At 37.6% G+C, this 25,070-nt stretch overlaps 3 protein-coding genes across 3 annotated transcripts; all 3 read right to left on the bottom strand.

Moving 5' to 3' along the window:
* Positions 1 to 1,500: 1,500 nt before the first annotated feature.
* On the bottom strand, positions 1,501 to 6,027 carry LOC113110724 (synapse differentiation-inducing gene protein 1-like). The gene is made up of 2 exons (XM_026274879.1): positions 5,591 to 6,027; positions 1,501 to 2,159 (listed from the first exon to the last, which is right to left on the bottom strand). Exons 1-2 carry the CDS (start codon positions 6,002 to 6,004, stop codon positions 2,010 to 2,012), a joined length of 564 nt encoding a protein of 187 aa, XP_026130664.1. The 5' UTR covers positions 6,005 to 6,027; the 3' UTR covers positions 1,501 to 2,009.
* A 667-nt stretch (positions 6,028 to 6,694) lies between these two features.
* LOC113110726 (synapse differentiation-inducing gene protein 1-like) lies at positions 6,695 to 8,413 on the bottom strand. Its single transcript, XM_026274881.1, has 2 exons — positions 7,891 to 8,413; positions 6,695 to 7,092 (listed from the first exon to the last, which is right to left on the bottom strand). The coding sequence occupies exons 1-2, from the start codon at positions 8,296 to 8,298 to the stop codon at positions 6,955 to 6,957; spliced, it is 546 nt and encodes a 181-aa protein (XP_026130666.1). The 5' UTR covers positions 8,299 to 8,413; the 3' UTR covers positions 6,695 to 6,954.
* Positions 8,414 to 19,781: 11,368 nt separating this feature from the next.
* On the bottom strand, positions 19,782 to 22,124 carry LOC113110553 (zinc finger MYM-type protein 1-like). Its single transcript, XM_026274685.1, has one exon. It carries the CDS (start codon positions 22,122 to 22,124, stop codon positions 19,782 to 19,784), a length of 2,343 nt encoding a protein of 780 aa, XP_026130470.1.
* Positions 22,125 to 25,070: the final 2,946 nt, after the last annotated feature.

Below are 25,070 nucleotides of genomic sequence, written 5' to 3'. Positions count from 1 at the left end.
AGTAACTTTTAGCCTTCTAACGTTAGCTCATTTTAGCCTTACTCAGTGAATTTCAGTTGACAATGTAGGCATCATTCCTCTCGGTTCCTTCTTGTCAAACTATTAAAACTCAAGCACGTTAATCAAATAATACAAAATGTACTTACCCAACAGTAGATTTTATATAATATAGCTACTTAATAATCTTAAAAATGTATGCAGTAATTAATCTTACTGCACAAATAATAATACCACATCTAAATGAAAATACACCATTACAAATGTAACTTCTGTATTCAAAATCTTCAAAGTTTGTAAGCATTAACTGTAACGTTACCAACATTTTTATAAGTAAAAGCACAAAATATTTCTTAATATTGGCTACTGCAAGTGGCATTTTCCAGCTAAAATGTTGAAGTTTAGCTGTTTTAACTGTAATCATTAAAAATGTAGCAACCTGAATATCACTTCCTAACATTATCCCTAGCAAGTATCTCTTTCTCCTCTCATGTTCCATACTTACTGTATTTTCCGGACTATAAGTCGCACTTTTTTTTCATAGTTTGGCTGGTCCTATCAAAATTAATTTGACATGAACCAAGAGAAAACATAACCGTCTACAGCCGCGACAGGGCGCTCTATGCTGCTCAGTGCTCCTTTAGTCTACCATTGAAAACATGGAGCGCCCTCTCACGGCTGTAGACGGTAATGTTTTCTCTTGGTTCTTGGTTCTAAATGAATGCGACTTACAATCCAGTGCGACTTATGTTTTTTTTTCCTCGTCATGACGTATTTTTGGACTGATGCGGTGGGTGGTGGGCTGGCCCGCCGGCCGTCCTGGAGTACCAGCCGTTCTGTGATTGCCAGTCCGCCCCTGTATACATTTATAATTCTAACAGACAATCAACTTTTTTCTAACTTTCATAACAATGTCACTTTTTTTTTAACAGAATGAAAAAACAGCAAAACCTGAAAAGAACTAAAGGAAACAAAAAAAAAAGAGGTAAACATAACCAGTTTTTTAATAGACTACTGTAAAAATTCTTATTCAAACTTTTGATGTCTTTTTCTTCAGAAAGACACTGCGTACGAACATGAACAGACACTGGTGGATTGGTGCGATGCATCCGAGTACACTTGTGTTTATTTCAGGCTACACAAAAAACTGCACAAAACATTTGCAGAGGATACTGTATGTCACATGACATTGTTGCCCCCTACTGAACATCGCAACAACTAGACTATTCTTGTGTAGTACACAAACAGAATTTGTGTCTATAGGCTACATACTGTTTGTACTTAACGTTTTGTGAAAGCTTGAAAAAGTCTGAAAAGTCCCCCAATTTACTTGAATTTACCCTGATAACAGTGAAAATGTCTTTCTCTTTAGAGACAAAATGTAAAATTGTTAGACGGCTCATAGTGCCAGTGCATGCAAATAAAAGCCTTGTGAGCACAGTGAAGCTTCATCTGTAAACACACCTCTGACATCCTGTTTGCATCAAAAACACTATAAGGCTAAAGGTCGAAAAGTCTCCTTGGTTATAAATTTTATTTCAACCCACAATCAAATAAATAAATAAATAAATGTTGCGTTGGTTTGGCTTTTAGGAGTGCAGTAAAATAAAATAAGATTAGATAAGACTGTCATCAAATCAGTCATATATGTGCTGCACATTAATTCGCATTCATTTGCAACCATAAAATAATCAGCTGTTTCTTTTACTGAAATAACATTATAGGCTCTGCTTCTTACGGTAAAAGAAAGACATGCTGTAATTTTATTCAAATGCCTTATTTTGAAGTCTTATTTAAAATATTGGTATAAAGAAACATACTTTAATTTCATATCTGCTACTGTAGATGTAAATTGCACATATAATATACAGTTAATCATACAGCATTAACTACAGCAATGAATAAAACATAATTTTTTTTTAATGTAGGCTAATTGTAATTTTTCCACAAAGTCATTGATGAGTTACAATAAGAGTAGATTTATTTGAAGCAGAATACAACATGTATGTTCATCAAATTACACCATTCTTATAAAGTAAGAGGATGGTGCCTGTCATGATGAGCCCGAAGCCGATGATGATAGCGATATTGTTCAGGATCAGTGCCGATCTGGAGCTCCTCATTGCTGATTCTCGGTGTCCAGATGCATTAGCATCTCGAGTCTGTGAAAACAAAAGCCAAGCATCTTAAAAGTGAATTTGAAATCTTTATATCCAGAAGCTTCAGAAATTGTGTAATAGATTTCAGTCCATGCAATTACAACGCAATAAAATTAAGTGTTGGTGAAATCTAGCACCATTTGTATTAATATTTTTTTCACTCTTTCAAACTAATAATCCTGTATTTTCATTTTGTAATATCATATTATCCGATTTATTTTACTGTCTGTGAATGCCTGTTTGTGACATTCAATTCATTTTTGTGTTGGAGTTCATGAGCAACTTGCTCAAATACGATCTTTCCAACATGACTTGAATGCACAATAACAACAACAAATATTCACGATAAGAAACGTCACCATAATATAAACAGCATAAGGAGCAGTTTTGTACAGATTAAAATAACTGAACACAAAGCATGTCTCACTCATTAAACTTACAAATGTCCTCTCTTTGGTTAAAAATGAAGTTGGTAGATCATTGCTTTTGATGACTGCAAATGTACAGTAGGCTAAATCCAAGGTTCAAAGTTATAACCTTAATGATACTTTAATCGCTGGTGTAAATCATATAATAGAGCTGTCTGATGAGATAACTATGACATCATTCATTTACAGGAACTGTCTGGTTTCCTGGCCTTCAGTATAGAGGACATAGTCACCAGATTTGATATGATGCAAATATCACAGCACATTAACATGCTCATATCATGCATAACATGAAATAAATATTTATTTAAAGGGATTTGTCCGTTTTTTGTACTTAAATCGCTATTGTGAGTAGGACTATTTCTTTGCATCTCATTCAATGGCTCTTTTGCTAGTACCATAACATCGTTTTAAAGCTAGTAACGGAGGCTTGAGGCATTGATAGCATTCTAATGCAGTTATAAATTAAGTTATTAGAAAGAGAGCGCACAGAGACACACAGAGTCTCTATAAAGCACTGTTATTTCCTCGCTAGTGAAAAATGTCATGTGTAGCCTTTAAGTTGCTACACTATATATGCTAACTGATAAAATTGTCAGGGCAGTGCTGACAACACCTTTTTATGCAAACTGCGTGACCGTTATTGCAGTTAACTATGCGAAGTATGGAACTGTAATGCGGTCAAGAGAGCTGCCTGGAACTACGTTTGCCGTACGTTTCCCAGAAAATAACTGCACACCTCAGAACGTTCGACTGCCAATCAGATTCAAGCTTTCAATGGCCCCGTAGTATAAAATCTTTTATAATCTAAGTGAATATCTATAGGTCACTTTATGAAACTTCCAAGAGAAGGTTATGATACATTTCTGTACAATTTAAAACATTATATATGTGTGTGTGTGTATATATATATATATATATATATATATATATATATATATATATATATATATATATATATTTATTATCTTTTAAACATAATTTAAGCTAAAAATCTCTTCTTAATCTGCCTCCTCCTCCATCGACTCTTACAGCTGACGACGACAGTTTTCTTCACAAATAAGACCAGAACCATCAGTGACCAATTCTTCACACCGAAGACTGATGATAACTTCACAATGACCAATGCACACTCTCTCTCCCCCTTCTCTCCACTCTCAGAGACTTATGTTTCCATACTTATCCTGTCCAATTATCCTACCACTTGTCCACTTGATCGATCCCTACTCACCTCCTTCAAGTGATTTCTTCTTCAGTCATACCTTCACTTAGTCACATTATCAACTCCTCTCTTTGCTCTGGAACATTTTCCTTATCATATAATCAGACTCTGGTAAGCCCACTGCTTAAGAAACCATCTCTAAATCCAGCACTTTTAGAAAACTACAGACCAGTATCCCTTCTTCCATTTATTACAAAGACACTTGAGCAAGCTGTGTTCAACCAGCTCTCTATGTTTCTTGTACAGAACAACCCTCCACTCAACTGAGACTGCTCTGCTCTCGGTTACTGAAGCCCTGCGACTGGCAAGAGCAGCTTCAAAATCCTCAGTACTCCTCTTACTGGACCTGTCTGCTGCTTTTGACACCGCTAATCACCAGATTTTCCTGTCCACCCTCAGAAAGATGAGCATCTTTGGAACCACACTCCTGTGGTTTAAGTCCTACCTTTCAAATACTGTAGATCCTTCAGTATGTCTTGGAGGGGTGATGTTTTTAAGTCACAACAACTCGCTACTGGGGTTCCTCAAGGCTGAGTACTTTGACCACTTCTCTTCTCCATCTACATGCAACATTAGGAAGATTAGACCCTTCCTGTCAGAGCAAGCAACCCAACTTCTTCTCCAAGCTCTTGTTCTCTCCAGACTGGACTATTGTAATGCTCTTCTGGCCTTCCTGCATGTACTATCAAGCTTCTGCAACTGATCCAGAATGCAGCAGCGAGGGTTGTCTTCAATGAGCCAAAAAAAGCTCACATTACTCCTCTCCTCATCAGGTTACACTGGTTACCAGTAGCCGCTTGCATCAAATTCCAGGTACGGATGCTTGCCTACAAGACGACCACTGGCACGGCACCAACATATCTAAACTCACTAGTTCCATCTTATGTGCCATCCAGAAGTTTGCGTTGTTCAAGTGAACATATACAGCCATCCCAAAGAGGTTCAAAATCACTTTCACAGACCTTTTCCTGGACTATGCCCAGCTGGTTTAATGACCTCCCAATCTCAATTCTAACATCTAAAGACTCATCTTTTTCAACAGCACTTAACCAACTAATACTAGCACTTACCTTTTCTTTTCTTGTCTATCATATTCTTGGCTTCGTGTTCTGTATTAGACTAACTGAGACTTGCCATGGCACTTGGGTACTGTTGTTGTTCTCTTGTTGGTCTGATTGCTTCTATTTTTCTCATTTGTAAGTCGCTTTGGATAAAAGCGTCTGCTAAATAATTACATTTAAATGTTACATTTGAATTAAAATTTAAAGTATTTCAGGTAAAAGTATTTACATTTAAAGACTTTTAAACAGTTTAACAGTTTAAGACCCGATTTCACAGATGGCGCTTGGTTTAGGATTAGATTGTAGTTAAATTAGGGCATTAAAGCAATTTTTATAAACATGCTTAAGGAATAAAACATTACTGGTGTGCATCTTGAGACAAAACAAAGACACTCATGTATTTTAAGATCAGTCAGTGCAAGTTTCTTTCAGTTGAAACAGTTCAAACTTACTTTTTAGTCTAGGACTAGGCTTAAGCCTTGTCTGTGAAACCGGGGGTAATACTTTCTTTGTCTGTTATAATGTTTAAAATTGTTGAAGTGTTAATGTCATTTTTATACAAAAATAAATTGGCCTTTATTTTTTTTAAGCATTTAATTTTCCTTTAATTGTTGCACTCTATATTTATCAATGAAGCTATGCATTTTATAAATTGTATTATTAATTCATATAATGCAAATAAATATTCTCAAAATGAAGAAAATGTCTAGAATGACGACTTACATTGCAGGAGCAGACTGTAGCGGCGATGCCCAGAGGTAAACAGCAGCACAGCAAGGTAAAGATGGAGTAGCCCAAGTAATCTGGCATTGGAGTGGCTGGTGGTGTGGGGGTCATGAACATAGTGGGCTGAACTGTGACCCCATTTTGACCATCATATGCTGCTTGGGGATACGCAGCCATCCCTGGATATGACTGATGGACATACTGGCCCTGAGGGGCTCCTGGAGCTCCGTACGGTTGGTTTGGATATCCAGAAGGAATGGGATTGACTCTTGGAATCTGGTATCCTGCATTGGGATAGTACGGAGGTGGCACAGACTGACCCATCCTTGACTTCTCCAGATGATCCTGTTCATCCCGAGGGTCAGTGAATGTAGGGTTTATTCTTCCGACTGATGGTCCTTGATTATACATTTTCTTGTTCTCCTGTAAGTGTACTTAATGATCTTGATGGTTGTTCTCTTTCGTTTGATGCTCCTCTGAGATGCTCCTCGCTGAACACTGGTTTATCTGCAGACTTTACTGAACCTTGTCCTCTAATGGTGATGTGTAGATTAATAGCAGTTCAGTGTGAGGTGGTTTGGAGCTTGTATCTCCTACAAGCATCAAACCACCTCCCATTGAACTGCTGTTAATCTTTTCAGTGTATGATAATGCTTCAGTTTATCTGAGTATTATTCTAACACATTGTTTCTGTTTTCTAAAGTTTGCGAATACTGTGAAGGGCCATAAAATTAGTTTGTGTAAATCCTTATTTTTAATGTGCTCTTGTGAATAGCCTGTAAATGAAAACATGTCGATTCCAGACAGGGAAAATAAATGCAAAAGAACAACCAGTAAAAGATAATGATAATAAAGACGAACCAAAAATAATTTTAAAATAGTCTGTAAATAGTTTATGTTCATTAAATAACCCAGTTCCCCATGTGCTTCAATAACATTTTTCCACAAATTGTAACATTCTAAATCAATATTCAAACACAATATTTACATTAGTGTTTTAAAATAATAATGTGTATGTCGATCTCTCTCTCTCTCTCTCTCTCTCTCTCTCTCTCTCTCTCTCTCTCTATTTATTTATATCAGAACCAGAACACTGTTCCTTTTCTTTTAAATTCTTTATTTGAAAGAAACCTTTTAAATCAGCCTACTAACTTGAAATGTAGTTTAATTTCCGCCCAAAATGCACAGATAATTGTACAATTTACAGCTCAATCTGCCAGCATTAAATACAACACGAAATAAAACATATCCATATTAGATTATTCCCTCAAAGTGTCTGGAAAATATTTGTCATTTCGTCCACAAAATCAAAGTCTTGAGTTACAGCATGAGTAGATGCATTTGAAGCAGAATGCGTCTGTTCATAATGTAAAGATGATGATAAGCGACACTGCAGTGATTGTGAGGCCGATACCGAGAGCCACATTGTTCAGGATAAAGGCCGCTCTGGAGTGGCTCATCGCTAGCTCTCGCTGTCCAGCCAAGTTAGCATCTCGAGTCTGTGAAAAAACAAAAGCTCAGCATGAGTGATTTTGAAAAACCTTTGAAAAAAAAAAAAAAAGTAAATCCAGGAGCTTCATTAATTATAGCCCATGATAAGATAACAGTACTGGTGAAATCGAAACGCATTCAGTTTTCATATTTAGCACCCGCAAGGTTTTCTTTACATACTAATAGTCCTGCACTTTCCATATAGACTGTACTTGATACCTTCAAAATGACAATCCAAAGTTCACAGTTATCCAGTATTATAACCCTAATCATGCTGTAATCTCTGGTGTAGCAAGATGGGGTAATTGAGTAATATAATGATGTTTTACAAGAACTGTAAAGTTTCGGTTGCAGTGTGTCTGGTTTTCTGGGATTTGATTAGTAGATAGTCACCTAATTTACTAGATAAATCTTTCAACTTTAAATTGTGTTATAGGTGCAGTCTTAAGCTAAAAGTTAAATATAATAGGACTTAAGAAAATTAACAGGGCTATAAAATTAGGATAGATAGATTTATTTATAATTTAAACTTCTATAGGTAGTTTTATGAAATACCATCTCTCTCTCTCTCTCTCTCTCTCTCTCTCTCTTTCTCTGTGTGTGTGTGTGTGTGTAAATCACAAAAGAAACTTACTAAATGTATTAAATTGCATCAGGGTTTTAGACCAAATGTATGGAACAGCAGACAGTGAGCAAGATTCGTTATTATTGTTCAATACGCAGATTGATTAAAACTTGATGAGCCATTTCTTAATTTAGGAGATATACACATGAAGCAGAAAAGTCCTGCTAGAATGAATACTTACGTAGCACGAGTAGACAACAGCAGCGATGCCCAGAGGTAAGCAGCAGAACAGCATGGTGAAGATGGAGTAGCCCAAATAATCCGGAGCAGCCATTAGCAGTGGAGCCATGAACACATTGGGCTGAACTGTGACCCCAGTTTGACCATCATATGCTGCTTGGGGATACACAGCCATCCCTGGATATGACTGATGGACATACTGGCCCTGAGGGGCTCCTGGAGCTCCGTACGGTTGGTTTGGATATCCAGAAGGAATGGGATTGGCCCTTGGAATCTGGTATCCTGTGTAGGGATAGTACGGTTGTTGCACAGACTGACCCATCCTTGACTTCTCCAGATGATCCTGTTCATCCCGAGGGTCAGTGAATGTAGGGTTTATTCTACCGACTGATGGTCCTTGATTGTACATCTCTTCTCTTGATTTCCTGTAAGTGTACTAAATGATCTTAATGGTTGCTCTTTTTCGTTTTGTGCACAGCTAGATGCTCCTCGCTGGACACTGGTTAATTTGCAGTCAGTCATGTGCTTTTACGCACTTCGTCCTTTTATGGTGATCATGTGTAGATTTATATGAATCTGACGGGAAGTGGTGTCGTAGCTTGCAATTTTGTTTATGGTTTTTGAAGATGAGGGTGTCATGCAACCTACGTAGATTCACTTAATATACACTGTAAAATGATTGTGATTTTTACAGTAAAAGACTGTACAAATGCTACAGTTAAAACCTGTCAATTAGTAAATAGGAAGTTTCCATACTTTTTGCACTATATACAGTGTTCTTTATAAGTATTGCTCTCCTCAGCTCGTAAAAAAAGCTATGATGAGCTTTGGTTCATCATGTGACTCTCATCACCACCAGTTTTTGGAGGTTATCAGTGCATTACAATGATTCAAAACCGATATGAATACTTCAGTATGTTGGTTTATTAATATTACATCAGTTAATGAAGTATGGTATTTTAATGTGAATTTAAGTATTTTTTAGGGTGAGGTTCTGGCCACCACAACTGCTGGTATTTTACTGTAAATGTCACAGATTTTATGTTTTACAGTGTAGTAAGAGAAAACTTTTCACATTTTAATTTTTGATGTCAGAGTCAGGTCTAAAGTATTTTAACTGTCATTTAAAGGTGACCTATTAGATCCTTTTTTAGAGGATGTCAAATATGTCTCTGATGTCCCCAGAGTGTATATGTGAAGTTCTACAAGTAGCTTAAATTTAAAATACCCCACAGATATTTTTTTATACACTATAACTGGAGCTTGTAAAGGCAGCTGCAGAGACTTTTATTTTGAAGGTAAGACTTATTCTGCCAAGCCTTGCCCTTCCTCCCATTCATATTCAAGTACACTATTAAAAATAAAGGTGATCAAAAGGTTTGTCACAGTGATGCCATATAAGAACAATTTTTGGTTCCACAAAGAACCTTTCAGTCAAATATTATTTAAAGAACTATCTCTTTCTTACCTTTTTATAATCTGAAGATTATAATCTAAATAAAATATTAATATTTCCAATTTGAACTGCTTTCCACGTCGAAACATCCACGAACATAACCATGTGAGCAGATCACTCTCTGACTATTTGATTGCTCTAGTCTTTATCCACTCATCATCATCCTCCACCAATCAGAACACATGAGAACTCTTTGACCACAGCTGCTCTGCTTCTAAAGCTCTTGCAGCAGCTCAACACTGGTTTTCTCTGAGGTGGTCGAATCACATCAGATTGTGCTTAATCTTGCAGATCATGATTTATCTACTCTTCCTCTCACTGCAGTTTGGTAATATAATGATTCCTCCTTTGAACTCCCACCTCTTCTGTGGGTTTTATTGTTCTGGGTCTGAATTTGGGCTCCTGGGGTCTCAGAAAAGAAACATTTTCAATCTCCAAGGTGAACGTTATGACAACACACTCTTAGACTCAAATGATTCGCGAACCCGCTTTGTTCTCCCGAACTGATTCGAATGATTTGCGATCTCCAAACTGATTCAAATGATTCGCGATCCCCAGACTGACTAAAATGATTCGCGAACCCGCTTTGAACTCCCGAACTGACTCAAATGATTCGCGATCCCGCTTTGAACTCCCGAACTGATTCAAATGATTCGCGATCCCCAGACTGACTCAAATGATTCGCGAACCCGCTACGAACTCCCGAACTGACTCAAATGATTCGCGATCCCGCTTTGAACTCGCGAACTGATTCAAATGATTCGCGATCCCCAGACTGACTCAAATGAGTCGCGAACCCGCTTTGAACTCCCGAACTGACTCAAATGATTCGTGATCCCGCTTTGAACTCCCGAACTGATTCAAATGATTCGCGATCCCCAGACTGACTCAAATGATTCGCGAAGCCGCTCCGAACTCTCGAAATGATTCAAATGATCCACGAAGCCGCTCCGAACTCCCGAACTGACTCAAATGATTTACTCATCCTCCAAAGAAGAGAGGCACATGGCATGAGAGGGAATCACATTTTAGCTCAAAAAACTGTTTTTTACCTTTCAAAGTAAAATTTCTATGTTCACGTTTTTTTTTGATTGTAGAGTCTGAACAATTCTAGAAAAGTTTGAAAACATTTCACACATGTTTTAGTGCTTTACCAAGCTACACAATGAGTCTATACAGTTAGCATGAGGTTAACTCTTTACAGCTAGATCATGCTAGTTTTTTTATACTTGTGGGTATGGGTTGATTTGTACCAAAGGGGCCTGGGTTAAGTTGTGGCAGTGGCACAACTCACCCCCACTTATGATTATTTTCAGCACAATATTAATTTGTAATTGTACATTGTACTCTTGCATTTTAGCAGTTAAACTATTTGGCTTCTTAATTTTAGACGAAAACCCATTATGCCACGCACTTATAAACAGAAGACCGACAGGGCTTCAACTGCTCTTGTGGAGTTGGACAGAGCAGTGAAAGAGATGCAACAGGGAAAAACCATACGTCAGGTGTCAAGGGAGGTGAATAACTGCAGGACCTTGAAAAGATTCAAGGCAGAAGAAAAAGGGTTGCCATGATTTTGCTAAGGGGCCGTTCACATATCGCGCCTAAAAAGGCCTGGAAAATGCTAGGCACTGTCTCCTTCTTTCCAAAGCGCTCAGGCTGAAGCGCTCCTGCCGTAGCTCTGCTACTAAATGTATTTAAAAATGGCGATCCATATACAGCTATGATCAGCTGTTCCTTCATCTTGTTTGAGCTTTCAACGTTGTTACGGGAGGATGAAGCTGTCTGTTTAGTTCTTGTCACATGACCTGTAGTGCGCTTGCGGCATTCTGAAAAGTTGAGATGGTTTTAACTCGATGCGGTGTTACTGAATTTAAGGCACGAAAAGTATGTTGTTAACAAATAAAATGTTCCATTCCGAACTGCTTTCCATGTCGAAACATCCACGAACATAACCAGGTGATCAGATCACTCTCTCACTATTTGATTGCTCTAGTCTTTATCATCTCATCGTCATCATCATCCACCAATCAGAACACACGAGAACTCTTTGACTACAGCTGCTGTGCTTCTAAAGCTCTTGCAGCAGCTCAACACTGGTTTTCTCTGAGGTGGTCGAATCACATCAGATTGTGGTTAATCTTGCAGATCATGACTTATATCTACTCTTCCTCTCCTTCTACCCATTTTCAATCTCCAAGTTGAACGTTATGACAACAAACTCTTAGAAAAAAGGGTTCATTGGGGTTCTATATAGAACCATAGGGTTCTTTACTCAACTCCAAAGAACCTTTTATGCTAAAAAGGTTCTATAATGACAAGAAAGAACCCTTTTGGCACAAAGGTTCTTTAGACTATTATTCATTCATATATTACATTATTCTGCAACATTTTGTATTTGTAATTAAATTATTGTTTGTAGTAACTTAATATCACATTTTAATCATGCAGATTTTTGGAGAAAACTGAAATGGCACTCTTCGTGTGATATTGATTAACTACATAAAATGATATAAATATATACATTTTCTAACCCCCATATCTTGAATTTTGTGATCATTCACATGCATTCATAAATGCATTTGAATACTCCGAATAATGCAGTGAAAGAACGCACTCAAAATGCACACGCGCACTAGTATGACTTTTATCATGTAACTTTACATTAGCCTAGATCTGTGCACTTTTTAGGCACGATTTGTTTAGTTTTTGAATATACTTGATACTGTTAAAAGGCATATCATTAAAGCAAAAAAATATGAGTTCACATAACACACCTGAACACGCTTGGAAAACGTAATTAGAATTAGCTACTAAATTAGTTAAAAATGCCTATCCATGTACAGCTATGATTCGTGAACCCCAAACTGACTCAAATCAGTGCTTTAAGTGGCCCAAAAGAGGTACCGGTACTCTATTATAGAGAATTTTTTTTTTTTTTTTGATGACTCCCCTCATCCCCTGAGGTAAAAACAACTATATTGAAGGGGTTTTATATACAGCAGTCAACAGGCGACCTTAATAATAAATCCTTTTATTAGTTTGTGGATTTGCTTGAGCTAGAAAGAACTACTGAACATAAATAAAATGTGCAAAAGGATTTTGAAAAAATACCCTAAGAAAGAGCTACTGCATTACTTCATTAGCTTGCGTCTGAGTGTACGCGTTTCACACACTCTCTCCTGCCATGTTGAGTCGTTGACAATGACAGCAGAAAAAGCGACTCATGCGCTTTCCACTTGTAAAACTCAAGGGTGTATGGGTAATGTAGTCTCTGCTCTCGGTGGGACAAATTAGGAAGTGTGCATTTTGAAAGGCGCTCTGAAAAGCGGCAGCGCAGGCAAAGGATTAAAACCTCTATTAAAACAGATGTCCAAATGAACTTACTGGTACACTAAAAGCACGTTCTGGGCGCACGGAGAGGTGGCGGTACACTCAAGAGCTATATTTGGAAGTGGCGGTACTGAGTACCGGTGAATACCGGCCCACTTAAAGCACTGACTTTAGTGAAAAAGAAAGGTTCTTCATTTTTTAAGGAATCATTTAGACAAAAAGGTTTTTCTATGGCATCATGAAGCACCTTTATTTTTAAGAGTGTATGTGAGTGTACAGCCTTTGTATACCAAAAGTCTTCTATATCAGTCTATGTCAGTTAAATTAACCATATATTATCTGAAATCAGCATGGAAATCAGCTAATGGGTCTAGAGAATTCGGCATATCACTATACTCAGTTTGCATCTGCTGATAGTGACTTCACCAATCAAATGTCAAACATCGTTGCAAAGCACAAATTTGCATGCATCGCTCCAGCATCAAGAATATAAGGCATATGCTGCATCCAGTCTAAAATAAGTATCTTGGACAACACATTTCATTGAAAAGTGAATATACTAGGTACCTGGGTCATTCCCTGTGCAGTCTTTGGCCTGACAGACTGTTAGACTGCTTTGTCATTTGGCTATACCACAGTTCCAATACTCAAATCAACAGTCATGGTTATTTCATACATGCATTTGGGGACAGGGAGGTGGTCAAAGAGTTCTTTAAAAGGTTAACTTTTATGCAAAATCCACTTTTACATGTTGTTTGGACAGAAATGTGTCTTAACAGTGTGTGAACACAACCATCCCACCATGATAAAAATCCACCCACTACTCATTTTTTTAATTCCCTTTAAAAACCAAGTCAGTCTCACTGGCCTGCCATTCTTATTCAGTGTGATATTCAGGAGATAGGAGGGAGGCAATGCAACTCATTTTCATTTAAAGCGATACACACTTTTTTTAAGACAAACCCCCAAAATCTCATTTTCCAGCTGTTATAATAATGAACTGTTGGGTATTTTCAGCAGCATGTGCATGATGTGTCTTCTTCTTCTTGCTTTATGACTGATTGCAGACTTAAGTGCATTACTGCCACCTATCTCTCAAGTGGACACACTTAAAAGTCTGTGATCCACCATAAAGCAAGAAGCAGAAGATGCTTCTTTCTTTTTTTTATTGTATGTTTTAGCCGTGATTTCCATCCACTTCCACTGTAAGACTGACAGACTGCCAACATTTGTGTTAAAAATATATGTTTGTATTCTACTGAAGAAACAAAGTCACCTACATCTCGGATGCCCTGGGGGTAAGCAGATAAACTTAAATTTACATTTTTTGGATGAGCTATCCCTTTAAGGCATCCCCTGCATTTGTCTTCCACTTCTTTGACTTTTCTTGCCTTTGCAACACACAATGTTTGCATGTAGTATGCAAAAACCAAAATGTGTATTGTTTGCATATGTAAATATATGAAAATGTAATGTAGACTAATTTAGTAAGTGACAGTGTATGCTTTGTTCTGTTAAAGGAAGAATTAGCACTTTATTTTACAGTCCTGTTCCTCATGTACATACTATGTACTTACTATAGTAATTACAATAACTATGTAATAACTAGGTACTAACCCTGAACCTACCCCTAACCCTACCCCATGTAGTTACCTTGTATTACCAGAACTTTCTTAGATAAATACACTGTAAGTATACTATGAGTACATGTTAGTACACGTACTGTAAAATGAAGTGCAACAATTATTATTATTATAATACCCAAGTACTTGACAAATTCATGTCAGATTCTTGTCAGATATACAGTTGTGGTCATACATTTACATGCCTCTTGCAAAATGTTAATAATAAGAGGGAACATGAAAATTGCATGTAGTTGTTTAATGATGTCCTGAATAAGCTATTTCACATAACGAATGTTTATATATTCTCCAAAGGACAAAATGATAACTGAATCTATAAAAAATACACAATTTAAAAGTTTACATACCATTGGTTCTTAATACTGTGTGTCACTATTAAAAAAAGTGATTTTCTTTTTTTACTGCAGCTCAAGAAGGAAACACGACACATTAAGAGCTGAGGGGTGTAAACATGAGGAGGCCTGTGTTATTAGTATAGTGGGTTTTTTTATTCATCAAGGAAACAGATTAGTACAATTTTAAGTAAACTGAACAAATTTACATTTTACAGTGTTATAAGATCTTTGCATTGATATGTGCATATTACATTTAATAAGATCATAATAAGCAGATCAAACCATTATTTACTTCCAATCACAAACAGAAAACATACCTTGTAGATAACCAGAAAAAAAGTGTATGCATTTAATGCAAAATATCTTTTGATTTTAGATTATGTGTTTATACATATAAAACTTTAAAACCAGAACAAATCTATTTCCTTTAAATTTCAACACTTTATTTGATTGTGTAATTTAAAAAAGAAAAAAATGGGAACGTTTTAAATCAGCACTAAGTGAAAAGCAGTTTAGTTTCTACTATTCAAATAGATCAGTCTTCCTGCATTTAATATAACAAGAAATAAAATATAACTGTACATAAGATTATTCCCTCAAAGGGTCTGAAAAATAATTGTCTTTTCTTCCACAAAATCAATGACTTGGTAACAGTATGAATAGCTGCATTCGAAGCAGAATACAGCATCTGTTCATAACTATCCCTCCCAATATTTGAAATCCATTCACTGATTTTCTACTGAAGAAAAAAAGCCAACACTTTCATCAATGACAAAATAATTGGGATGGCCAATCAAATCAAAGTAGACGGTTTAATGTTCACAGAAATCATCTAGCATTAAGTTTGAAGCTGAAAGAGAGCCAGAAGTTGCAAATAAGTCATTACAAACATTAGTCAACATTTTAAAAAAGAAAACACAACACAAGTTGGTCATCCCCAAATGTTCAAGAATGCCTTATTGCTACTGTAAATATGAGGATAATGATCACTGCAGTGATTGTGAGGCCGATACCGAGAGCCACATTGTTCAGGATAAATGCCACTCTGGAGTGGCTCATCGCTAACTCTCGCTGTCCAGCCAAGTTAGCATCTCGAGTCTGTGAAAACAGATGTCAAGCATACTGAAGTGAGTTCAAAAACTCCTATCCAGAAGCTACAAGAAGTTTACTACATTTCAGCCCATGTAATTATAGCCCATTGTAAGATTAAACATTAAAGTAAAATTCAAACAGCTGACAGTTTTAATATTTAGTGTACGAATTTTAATAAATGTAATAAAATCTTTTATTTAGGTCATTTTATGTTTGTTTTCAACACATTTTATGTGATTTTAAAATGTAATGTTATGTTAGAGTTTCTCATTTATATATATTGTTAGAAAAAAACCCTACTAAATATATAAAATTGCATCCGGGTATCAGACCAAATGTATGTATCTCAATAAATATTGTAATTCTTGCATGCACAGAGGGACAGTGTGCAGGGCAGTTTATTCTTCATTAAAACACAATGAGCCATTTGGATTCTTGATTTAGGAGATTGTTTGATTGAAATATACACATGAAGCACAAAAAATTCTTCTAGAATGAATACTTACGTAGCACGAGTAGACAACAGCAGCGATGCCCAGAGGTAAACAGCAGCACAGCATGGTGAAGATGGAGTAGCCCAAATAATCCGGAGCAGCCATTACAACTGTAGTCATGACCACAGTGGGCTGAACTGTGACCCCAGTTTGACCATCATATCCTACTTGGGGATACACAGCCATCCCTGGATAGACATACTGGCCCTGATCTCCTCCTGGAGCTCCGTACGGTTGGTTTGGATATCCAGAAGGAATGGGATTGAGATTGGCCCTTGGAATCTGGTATCCTGCGTTGGGATAGTACGGAGGTGGCACAGACTGACCCATCCTTGACTTCTCCAGATTGTCCTGTTCATCCTGAGGGTTAGTGAACGCAGGGTTTATTCTTCCGACTGATGGTCCTTGATTGTTCATTTCTTCTCTTGATCTCCTGTAAGTGTACTAAATGATCTTAATGGTTCTTCTCTTTCGTTTCGTGCCCAACTGAGATGTTCCTTGCTGGACACTGGTTTATCTGTATTCAGTCTTGTGCTTTTATGAACTTTGTCAACATAGGAATCTGACAGGAAGTGGTTTTGTAATTGTATCTGTGGATTTAAAAAAAAAAGGGTGTTAAACAACCTGCCTGTGCTGACATTTGCATGAGCTTCTACCTAATGACAGATAAGGACAGGTTCCATGTAAATCACTTAATATAGAACAACATGCAAGGAAGGAGAAAACATTTCCCGTATCTTTTGTTGGTGATGTACGAGATCATGCCCAATCAATCGCTATACAGTATTTTACCTCTCATTTAATAAAAGCTCATGCAGATATGAGATTGGAAAGGTTGTGTGGAAAATATGTCACAGGAAATATGACACAGATGGCATTCACATGGTTCAACATTTCAGCTGGATGAATTCATGGGCCAGTTGCATAAACTTAGCCACAATCTTTAGATTGTGTCTTGTTACCATTAATAAAACCAATCTACCATTTCATTACTGAATTAAAAAAGTTATGACCAGACTTGAAGAAAAAATAGTAGATCACAAAATTTTAAGACTACTCTAAACCGTTTATGCAGCCGGAGATTTTTATTCTGGTCCTCCATTTTTCACAGCAACTCCCTTTCAAGGTTGACTCGGCGCCTCCTATTCTAGGCACAGAGGCAATGTGGCTCCAGAAGAATGGACCCTACATCCTCATATGGTTCAAGAAATCTGGTCTGTTTTTAGGAAGGCACAGGTATACCTCTTCGCCTCGGATGACAGCTCTCACTGCCCATCTTCTTTCTCAATACAGTGAGATTTTCTGGCCTATGGACAATTCCACTCTCAAAGTTTATGTGGGAGCTATTACAGCGGATCATTCCCTCGAAGCCTGCCATTTGATTGGTAGAAATGATCTGATTTTTAAGTTCTTGAAAGGTGCCTGGAGATTTAACCCTACTCGTCCTCAGACCATACCAATCTGGGACTTGTCAAAAGTCCTTAGGATCCTACGGTGGTCCTCCCTTTCAAACCACTACATTCGGCCAAACCAGACTATTGCAATGCCTCATTGGCTGAGTTGGCCCTCTTACTAATTCCCCCATTAACCCCAGCTCAAAACTTTATGTTCCCGCTCACTAAAGATCCGCTGTGTGTTTTCCCACCCGCTCAACAGCATTTCTCACGATCTGTGCTCTCTAGAGTAAAGACCACAGTTCTGTTGCATTAACAGGTAGATGCATTTCAATCCACATTACAGTCAGTGGATGATTCGCTGAATTAGTAATTTGGTAGTTTGTTTTTGTATTTTTTGTTGGCAATGATTTGCACAGATCTAATATAAATAACACAAAATTTGCTGTTGTTGGCACACAAAAAAAAACCTTAACAAAAAAGTAGACAGACAGAGAGTAGGAGCGAAGGGAGGCTAAAGGCAGTTCAACATTTTAAACATGAATACAAAGCTCCAGCGAGCAAGCATGTAAATCATCATATAGAATATTTAGCAGTTTGTCACTTTAATTCTTGTAATTAAGTATATTTCCCATTATAATTACTTGTCTTGATACTAGTAATCTATAGAACATTTTAATAAAACCATATTATTAGCTACAATGCCGTATGGTGGGGTAAGTTGAAATGCAGACTCGATTTACAACATATAATATTTAGCTAAATGATTTGCATGGTTTAATATGTTGCTAAAATCACCTATATGTATCATAAATATTTTTAGACCTGGATACATTTATTTTGGTGTAACAACCATTGCATCTGTTATGCTAAAATGTTACTTTGACAAGCCAAAAACTGTTTTTAAAGTAAAAGAGTACCTTCCATTCTCATGTGTTTCTGCTTTTCACAGTCTGGCAGAAATGAATACATGGTTAGCTGACAGTAAAAGTGTACAGTTTTGTGCTGTCTTCTCTTTTAATTTGTATATTTAACAACACTATAATTTGTATTAACAAGTACCCACCCCCCAGTGCCCCTTTTTTTCAGAATGAAAATTCTGAATTCATTGTTACAGGTGTGTGTGTGTGTGTGTGTGTGTGTGAATGGCCATCTGATATGCAGGCTAAGTCACAGCTGGTGGTTTGGTAAAATTGTACATTTTATGATAGATTGATATGAAGTCCAGACACTTCACATTTAATGATTTTTGAGTTTTTTGTTAATAATGATGTGTTGGTACACCAGGGGCCCTCTGGCTTGTCAACCACCCTAATAACAATCAGAAAGATTAAATATTTTAAATTGTTAAGGCTTGTCTGCCTCTGTGTTAAAAATATATGCCCATCGATAATGTCTGATTTCTTCAACCGGTCACATTTACCTTGTTTACAATGGTAACGTTAATGCCTAGCGTGCAAATTTTGCATTGCTTAAAAATATTTCTGCCTTGTATGAAAATTATAATCCACATCGGATCAAATTATATCATACACTCGCTTCTGACTGAAAGTGCGTTTTGAGCTCAACTTATTTAAAAAAGTTTATTATTAACTGATTGAAGAATAAAAATACTAAGTATTTTAGAAAATGTTGTATATATTTGAACTCAATAGATTGCAGCCTGCCATATGATATGCATAGAAATAAAAAAAAATTAAAAAATAAATATTGAAAATAGAATTCAAGTACAAAATTAAGACAAACTCATTTAAACTTGGGTAAAAAGAAACAAAGGGAAACCTGGCCGTTAGTGCAAATCTCTGTAACTGTATATTAGGCCTAAAGTTACTGCACAATAAACAGAACACTATCCAGCTCTTATGGTGCGTTCACACCAGAAGCAAATAGAGCATCTGGCGCGAGTGATTTCAATGTTAAGTCAATGCAGGCCCGGCTGCAGGATGAAATGACTGAGGGGGCATGTGAAATTGTTAAGGGGGCTTAACTTTATTACACCATCAATGATTAATACACACTGAGATCTCGCTTTACAACGACAGATTTTTAAATACAACGCTCCCTAAAACACTACATATGCAACTGCAGGTAATCAGAGACTAGCAAATTTTAAACAGTGTAATGATGATAGATCATGCCTTATATTTAGAAGAGCTGCAGTCTCCTTGATTTGGCACTGAATCTCCTTAGTAACCTTTCATGCCATTCTTTCTCTTTGAATTTTACAGTTAGATCACGTTCAAATGCCAACTGGATAAGTTGCGCTTTCCTCTGATGTGACATGCTTCGTCTGTGCTGAGTGAACACATTAGTGAGGGTCGAAAAAGAGTTTTCACAGGTGGCAGTAGATGCCCCAAAAGTTATTCCATGTCTGAGCGCAATATAAACGGTTGGCATTGCAGCTAGAGCCCCAGAAAACGTTTGCAGTACATCCAGGGTGGTCCATTTCTCCCTGTTAGAAAGAGCAGTTTCAGTCCGTATAAACTGTCGAGCCACAGTGAATTCAGCATCCACAATTTCTGTTTTGGTTAGGTCCAAGAGTGGTTTAACCATTGAACTGTCCAGAAAGTCATTGCTTCCAGGGTCGAGAGCACACAGGGCTTCAACCAATTGGCTGTTACGCTCACTGAACCGTGCTGACATTTCTCCAATGACAGTATCCAAAGTACTGAAGAAAAGTCTTTTGCATTCTGTTTCATCTGCTTCATCACTCTGTCCACAGGAACTTTCCACTACAAACTGCTCTAGACCCTTGGTCAAGTATCTTGCCCGTTTGGAAGAATTCGCTTGTTGCTCGTCATTGCATTGTGCCCACAATGCTTCAAACTCACTGTCACACCGGAGATTCTTAATGCATTCGCACACACTATGCACAAGTTTTAGGCCAGTGTACAGATCAGTTTCTTTGGCCTGAAGTATCTTGTTTGCGGGATCTAGGAGAAGGAGGATCTTGTGTACCATCAAAGCAATGAACTTAAAATCCGCTTCAGATACCGACTTCATCAAGCCTGCAGCCTCCAGCTTTATGTCTGTGCTGTACGCTCTGTTTGCGTGTCGCAAACCTATGTCAGACAAAAAATTCACAATGTTGTCATAGCTTCTTACTATGACAGACGCTGTTGCCAGGTGACCTGTCCACCTTTGATCGAGAAGTCTTTTCAACATTTCGCCATTGTATTGGGCAGCTACTGTCGGTTTCTTCACAAATTTATACAGGTTGTCACACACATTAAAAAAATGCTCCAGTGCATTCTCTACTGACATTGCGCGCACCACCACCAAATGTAACTGATGGTTGAAACAGTGAATGTATGGCACTTCTCTGTTCAATTTATCCTGTAGAATCTTTTGCATCCCCCCCTTCTTCCCCGACATCACGTTGGCCCCATCATAGCATTGACTTAGAATTTTTTCTGTGCTCAGACCAGCACGTGTTATCTCTGTTAAGACCACATTAGTTAACGACAGTGCATCAAAGTTTTCAGTTGTTGCCACACACAACAGCCGCTCGTGAACTTCGTTTTTTTCGTTCAGGTAGCGAATGACGATGGAGATGTTTTCATGGCCTTTGGCATCTTGGGTACCATCTGCCTTTAACGTGTACCATGAATTTCCTACATCTTTAACAATTTCCTCAGTTAAAAGTTCACTCATAAGTCCAATAATTTCATTTTGAATGTCATGCGATGTGTATCTGGCATTGGCAGGTATAGTGCGATACACTTCAGCAAGTTCTGTGTCTTTTCGGAGAGTATAATCCATCATGGACAAAAAAAGGCCACTGCCCCCCTCTCCCATTGTGTCAAAAGCATCCAACGAACCCCTGAAAGGCAGCGCGTTTGAAACAAGAAACTCAATTATGTCAACAATTGCAGAAAAATACTTGCGATTTCTATCCAGCTGTCTTGAATTAACCAGAGTTGACACCTCTGTTCCTGCTGTGCTGCGTGTTTCCTTTTCCTTCCACAGCGCCATGCATTTTAAGTGCTCTTTTGAATGCGCATGCCTGGAAAATCCCTTTGAAGAATCCATTGCATGTCTCCAGTTAGAGTAGCCACTTAGCGTGAAGGCCTTGTCAGCATTAGGGCCCAAACTGAACTTTCTACATGGAAAACAAAAGGCTGAATCGGCGGAACGTGAATATTCCAGCCATTCCCTTCCTTTAAACCAACCACTGCAGAATGAACGTTTCCTGCTATTGAACATACGACCTGGGTACGACTGCAGGCAGACCTGGACTGGGCTCTCTGTTCCGAGGTCATTAGGCAGCAGCAGCAGAGGAGGTTGGGGTTGAGACGGGACTGCCGCTTGGGCCTGGCTGTCCAGGTCGACACTCGTGCTGGGTGCTGCTGGCTCTGAGTGTTGGTGCTCATCAAAAAATGCAGCTGCATTTTGATGGCTGTCATCTTCATCAACTGTACTCTCAATCACACTTTCAGTGTCCTTTTTATGATCTGAAATACGCTGCATATACTTTCTTATGTCCATTGTTGAATATTAATGATAATTCACATTTTAGCTGAAACTGAATTGCTGATAATATCACACGTTCAGATATTTTCTCAACAGACACCGAATGGCGCGGGGTTGGATAAAACCACGCCCCTTGCTTTAAATTTAAACAACTGTATTTTCCATGTGACTTAATACCCACATCAGGAAATCACACAGTCAACAAAAGATAAGCCAGTGTCATTTATTATGAATAACTAACCCTTTCACACTTAAATTTAAAATATTCTAACGGACTCCAGAGAATAAGATTTTTCAAGGCGACAGTTATTTTAGAACGTTCCCCCTTAATGTTTCCATGGCAACGCGTCATATTTGTCACGTGACACCGCAGCCACAATAATAACACTGTATAACAGATGTAGGCTATCCTTCATTTCGTTTTTCCTTTTTTATTCGAAATATTCACAAACTTACTTACCATGTCATCAACTATCCTATATTCCGATTCTCAAATATGTGTATGTGAGTGTGTTTGGTCGTTTAATATGAAAAACACACGTCGGAAAATTATTTAAATTTAAATTTAAATTTATTCATTTAGCAGACGCTTTTATCCAAAGCGACTTACAGATGAAGACAGTGGAAGCAATCAAAAACAACAAAAAGAGCAATGATATATAAGTGCTAAGTGCTTAACACAGTACACGTAGCATGGGATTTTAAATAATATAATAAATAAAAAGAAAACAAATTATATTTGAATAGATTATTTTTGCTGCTTTCACAGACTCTAAATGTAGGCTATTGTTTTACCAGTGCTTATGTGTAGCCTATTTAAATGTCTGAAATCTAAAATAAACAATGTGAGGTTGAAAACACTGCATAGTTGTGATATATGACGGCGCTGAGTGACAGCGCTGAGCTCGCCCGTCTCTGTCTCAGCGCCAACCAACGCGACACTAGCACTTGCTTCCGCAGACATCAGTGTGTATTTTACAAACTCCAAATGTAGGCTGTTGTTTTACCAGTGCTTATGTGTATTTAAATGTCTGAAATCTAAAATAAACATTATGAGGTTGAAAACACTGCACAGTAGTTGTGACAGCGTTGAGCTCGTCCGTATCTGGCTCAGCGCCAACCAACGCGAAAGACGTTTGAATCTGGCAGTAATGTCACGAGTCACAACACTGAACATTCTAAATCCCATGGGGATAAGGTTAAATTATTATTTAACTCAAAGGGTTGAACATTTTATTTTTAACCATGAATACAAAAATGAAACTGAGGGGGCACAAGTCAGAGCTGAGGGGGCATTGCCCCCTTTTGCCCCCTTGTGGCGCCGGGCCTGAGTCAATGCAAAGACGCAAATAGACAACCTCCGAAAATCAACGAAACACATTTTTAAATAAACCGCATATTTGAGTTTAAAAAAACTAGCTACATGCCCCGAAGTACCGATCTGAATCAATGATTCGCGATTCATCATGCTCCGAAGTCCCGATCTGAATCGATGCTCCGAAGTCCCGATCTGAATCCAATGATTCGCGATAGGGGAGAGCGGGGTCGAAAGTAACGTGGGACGAAAGTAACAAAGCGATATTCTCCGAGCCTCTTTCTGCACTTGCATTCCCAGCTATGACGGATATTCAGCATGCAATCCTTGAAGGAGCTTAGAAATATCACGTGATTTCCTCATTGTTTCCCGAAGTTAGGTCCGTAAAACTGTTTTCGAGTACTAAAAGTAAATTGTTGAAGCAGTAATTTTTTTTTTGTATTAGTTGTGTTGTTTTTCTTGTTTCATGTGTCACAGTAATGATCAATCTACAGGTTATTTAGTGCTTTAACACATTCTAAAGTTTGCATTTTCAATTTTTTTTAATGTTTAAATGTCAGGAGTTCCTGTCAGGACGAAAGTAACAATTGCTACTTTTGTCCCGCTACAGTCACAAAAAGTATTTATTTTGTTCCAGTGCAAGCTATATTGTGAATTTCTGTGCCTTGCATCATTTCTTACAAATGTTTATGTCATATTATACCAAAAGAACATGTCTTAGTGAGGTTCAGAAAGACAGACAGAGGTCTGGTTTTATCCAGATGTTTTTGAGAGGGGGCGTTTCTGGACATAGAGGAACATCTCTCTCTGGGCAGCTGCTACATCACATTTATATTTAGGTTTTAGCCATATCTTAGCCTTTACACCCCCACCTATGAATTTGCTGTGTATCCAGATGTTTTAATGCACATTTTCAATTCATGCATAAAAAAAACTTGATGGAAACATAAATAGGCCTACTGTTACATTATGTTTAGAGTTTTTTTTATTATGCTAATGTGATTACATTTTTATATTGTGCATTCTGTAGAATTTTTTATTATTATATAAAAATACATTGAAATTTACAATAAAAAATACAGTCAGGTTTTAAGACATCTGATGAAACTTAAACTTAAATTTAAAATGAAAATAGGAAAATTTAATTTAATTTTTTTTTTTTTTGCAAAGAGAAAGGAGAAAATATGTTTGCAGTTACTTATCAACAAGGTCACAATCATGTATACTTAAGAAAAATCAGACTAACAGAAAAAAATCGAGCTTATATTGTTGTTACTTTTGACCCACCTGTGTGTTTCTTTCGTCCCAACCGATGGGGTCGAAAGTAACAATGTTCATCGTGAAATTATACTGAAGTCTTTCTAAATTTCTACAAAATACCACCTGGTATTGTTAGACCACACTTCTGACTTACTGGCCACAGCAGAAATATATCTCTGTCTACAACATTATCTTTTAAAATGATGTTTTTCTGAAAAATGGTACTTTCGCCCCTGCTCTCCCCTACATGCTCCGAAGTCCCGATCTGAATCAATGATTCGCGATGCTCCGAAGTCCCGATCTGAATAAAATGATTCGCGATGCTCCGAAGTCCCGATCTGAATCAATGATTCGCGATGCTCCGAATTCCCGATCTGAATAAAATG

Source organism: Carassius auratus, chromosome 11 (genome assembly GCF_003368295.1).
Source record: "Carassius auratus strain Wakin chromosome 11, ASM336829v1, whole genome shotgun sequence".
In the NCBI taxonomy this organism is placed as follows: domain Eukaryota; kingdom Metazoa; phylum Chordata; class Actinopteri; order Cypriniformes; family Cyprinidae; genus Carassius; species Carassius auratus.
The sequence above is the reverse complement of the archived record's forward strand: the minus strand, read 5'-3'. Positions and strand labels throughout refer to the sequence as shown.

Excerpts from the sequence above, each read along its gene's own strand:
- LOC113110724 (XM_026274879.1), bottom strand. The coding sequence starts at position 6,004 with ATGTATAATCAAGGACCATCAGTCGGAAGAATAAACCCTACATTCACT. Across the intron at positions 2,160-5,590 it reads CTACAGTCTGCTCCTGCAAT|ACTCGAGATGCTAATGCATC; the intron begins GTAAGTCGTCAT and ends TTGTTTTCACAG.
- LOC113110726 (XM_026274881.1), bottom strand. The coding sequence starts at position 8,298 with ATGTACAATCAAGGACCATCAGTCGGTAGAATAAACCCTACATTCACT. Across the intron at positions 7,093-7,890 it reads CTGTTGTCTACTCGTGCTAC|ACTCGAGATGCTAACTTGGC; the intron begins GTAAGTATTCAT and ends GTTTTTTCACAG.
- LOC113110553 (XM_026274685.1), bottom strand. The coding sequence starts at position 22,124 with ATGGACATAAGAAAGTATATGCAGCGTATTTCAGATCATAAAAAGGAC.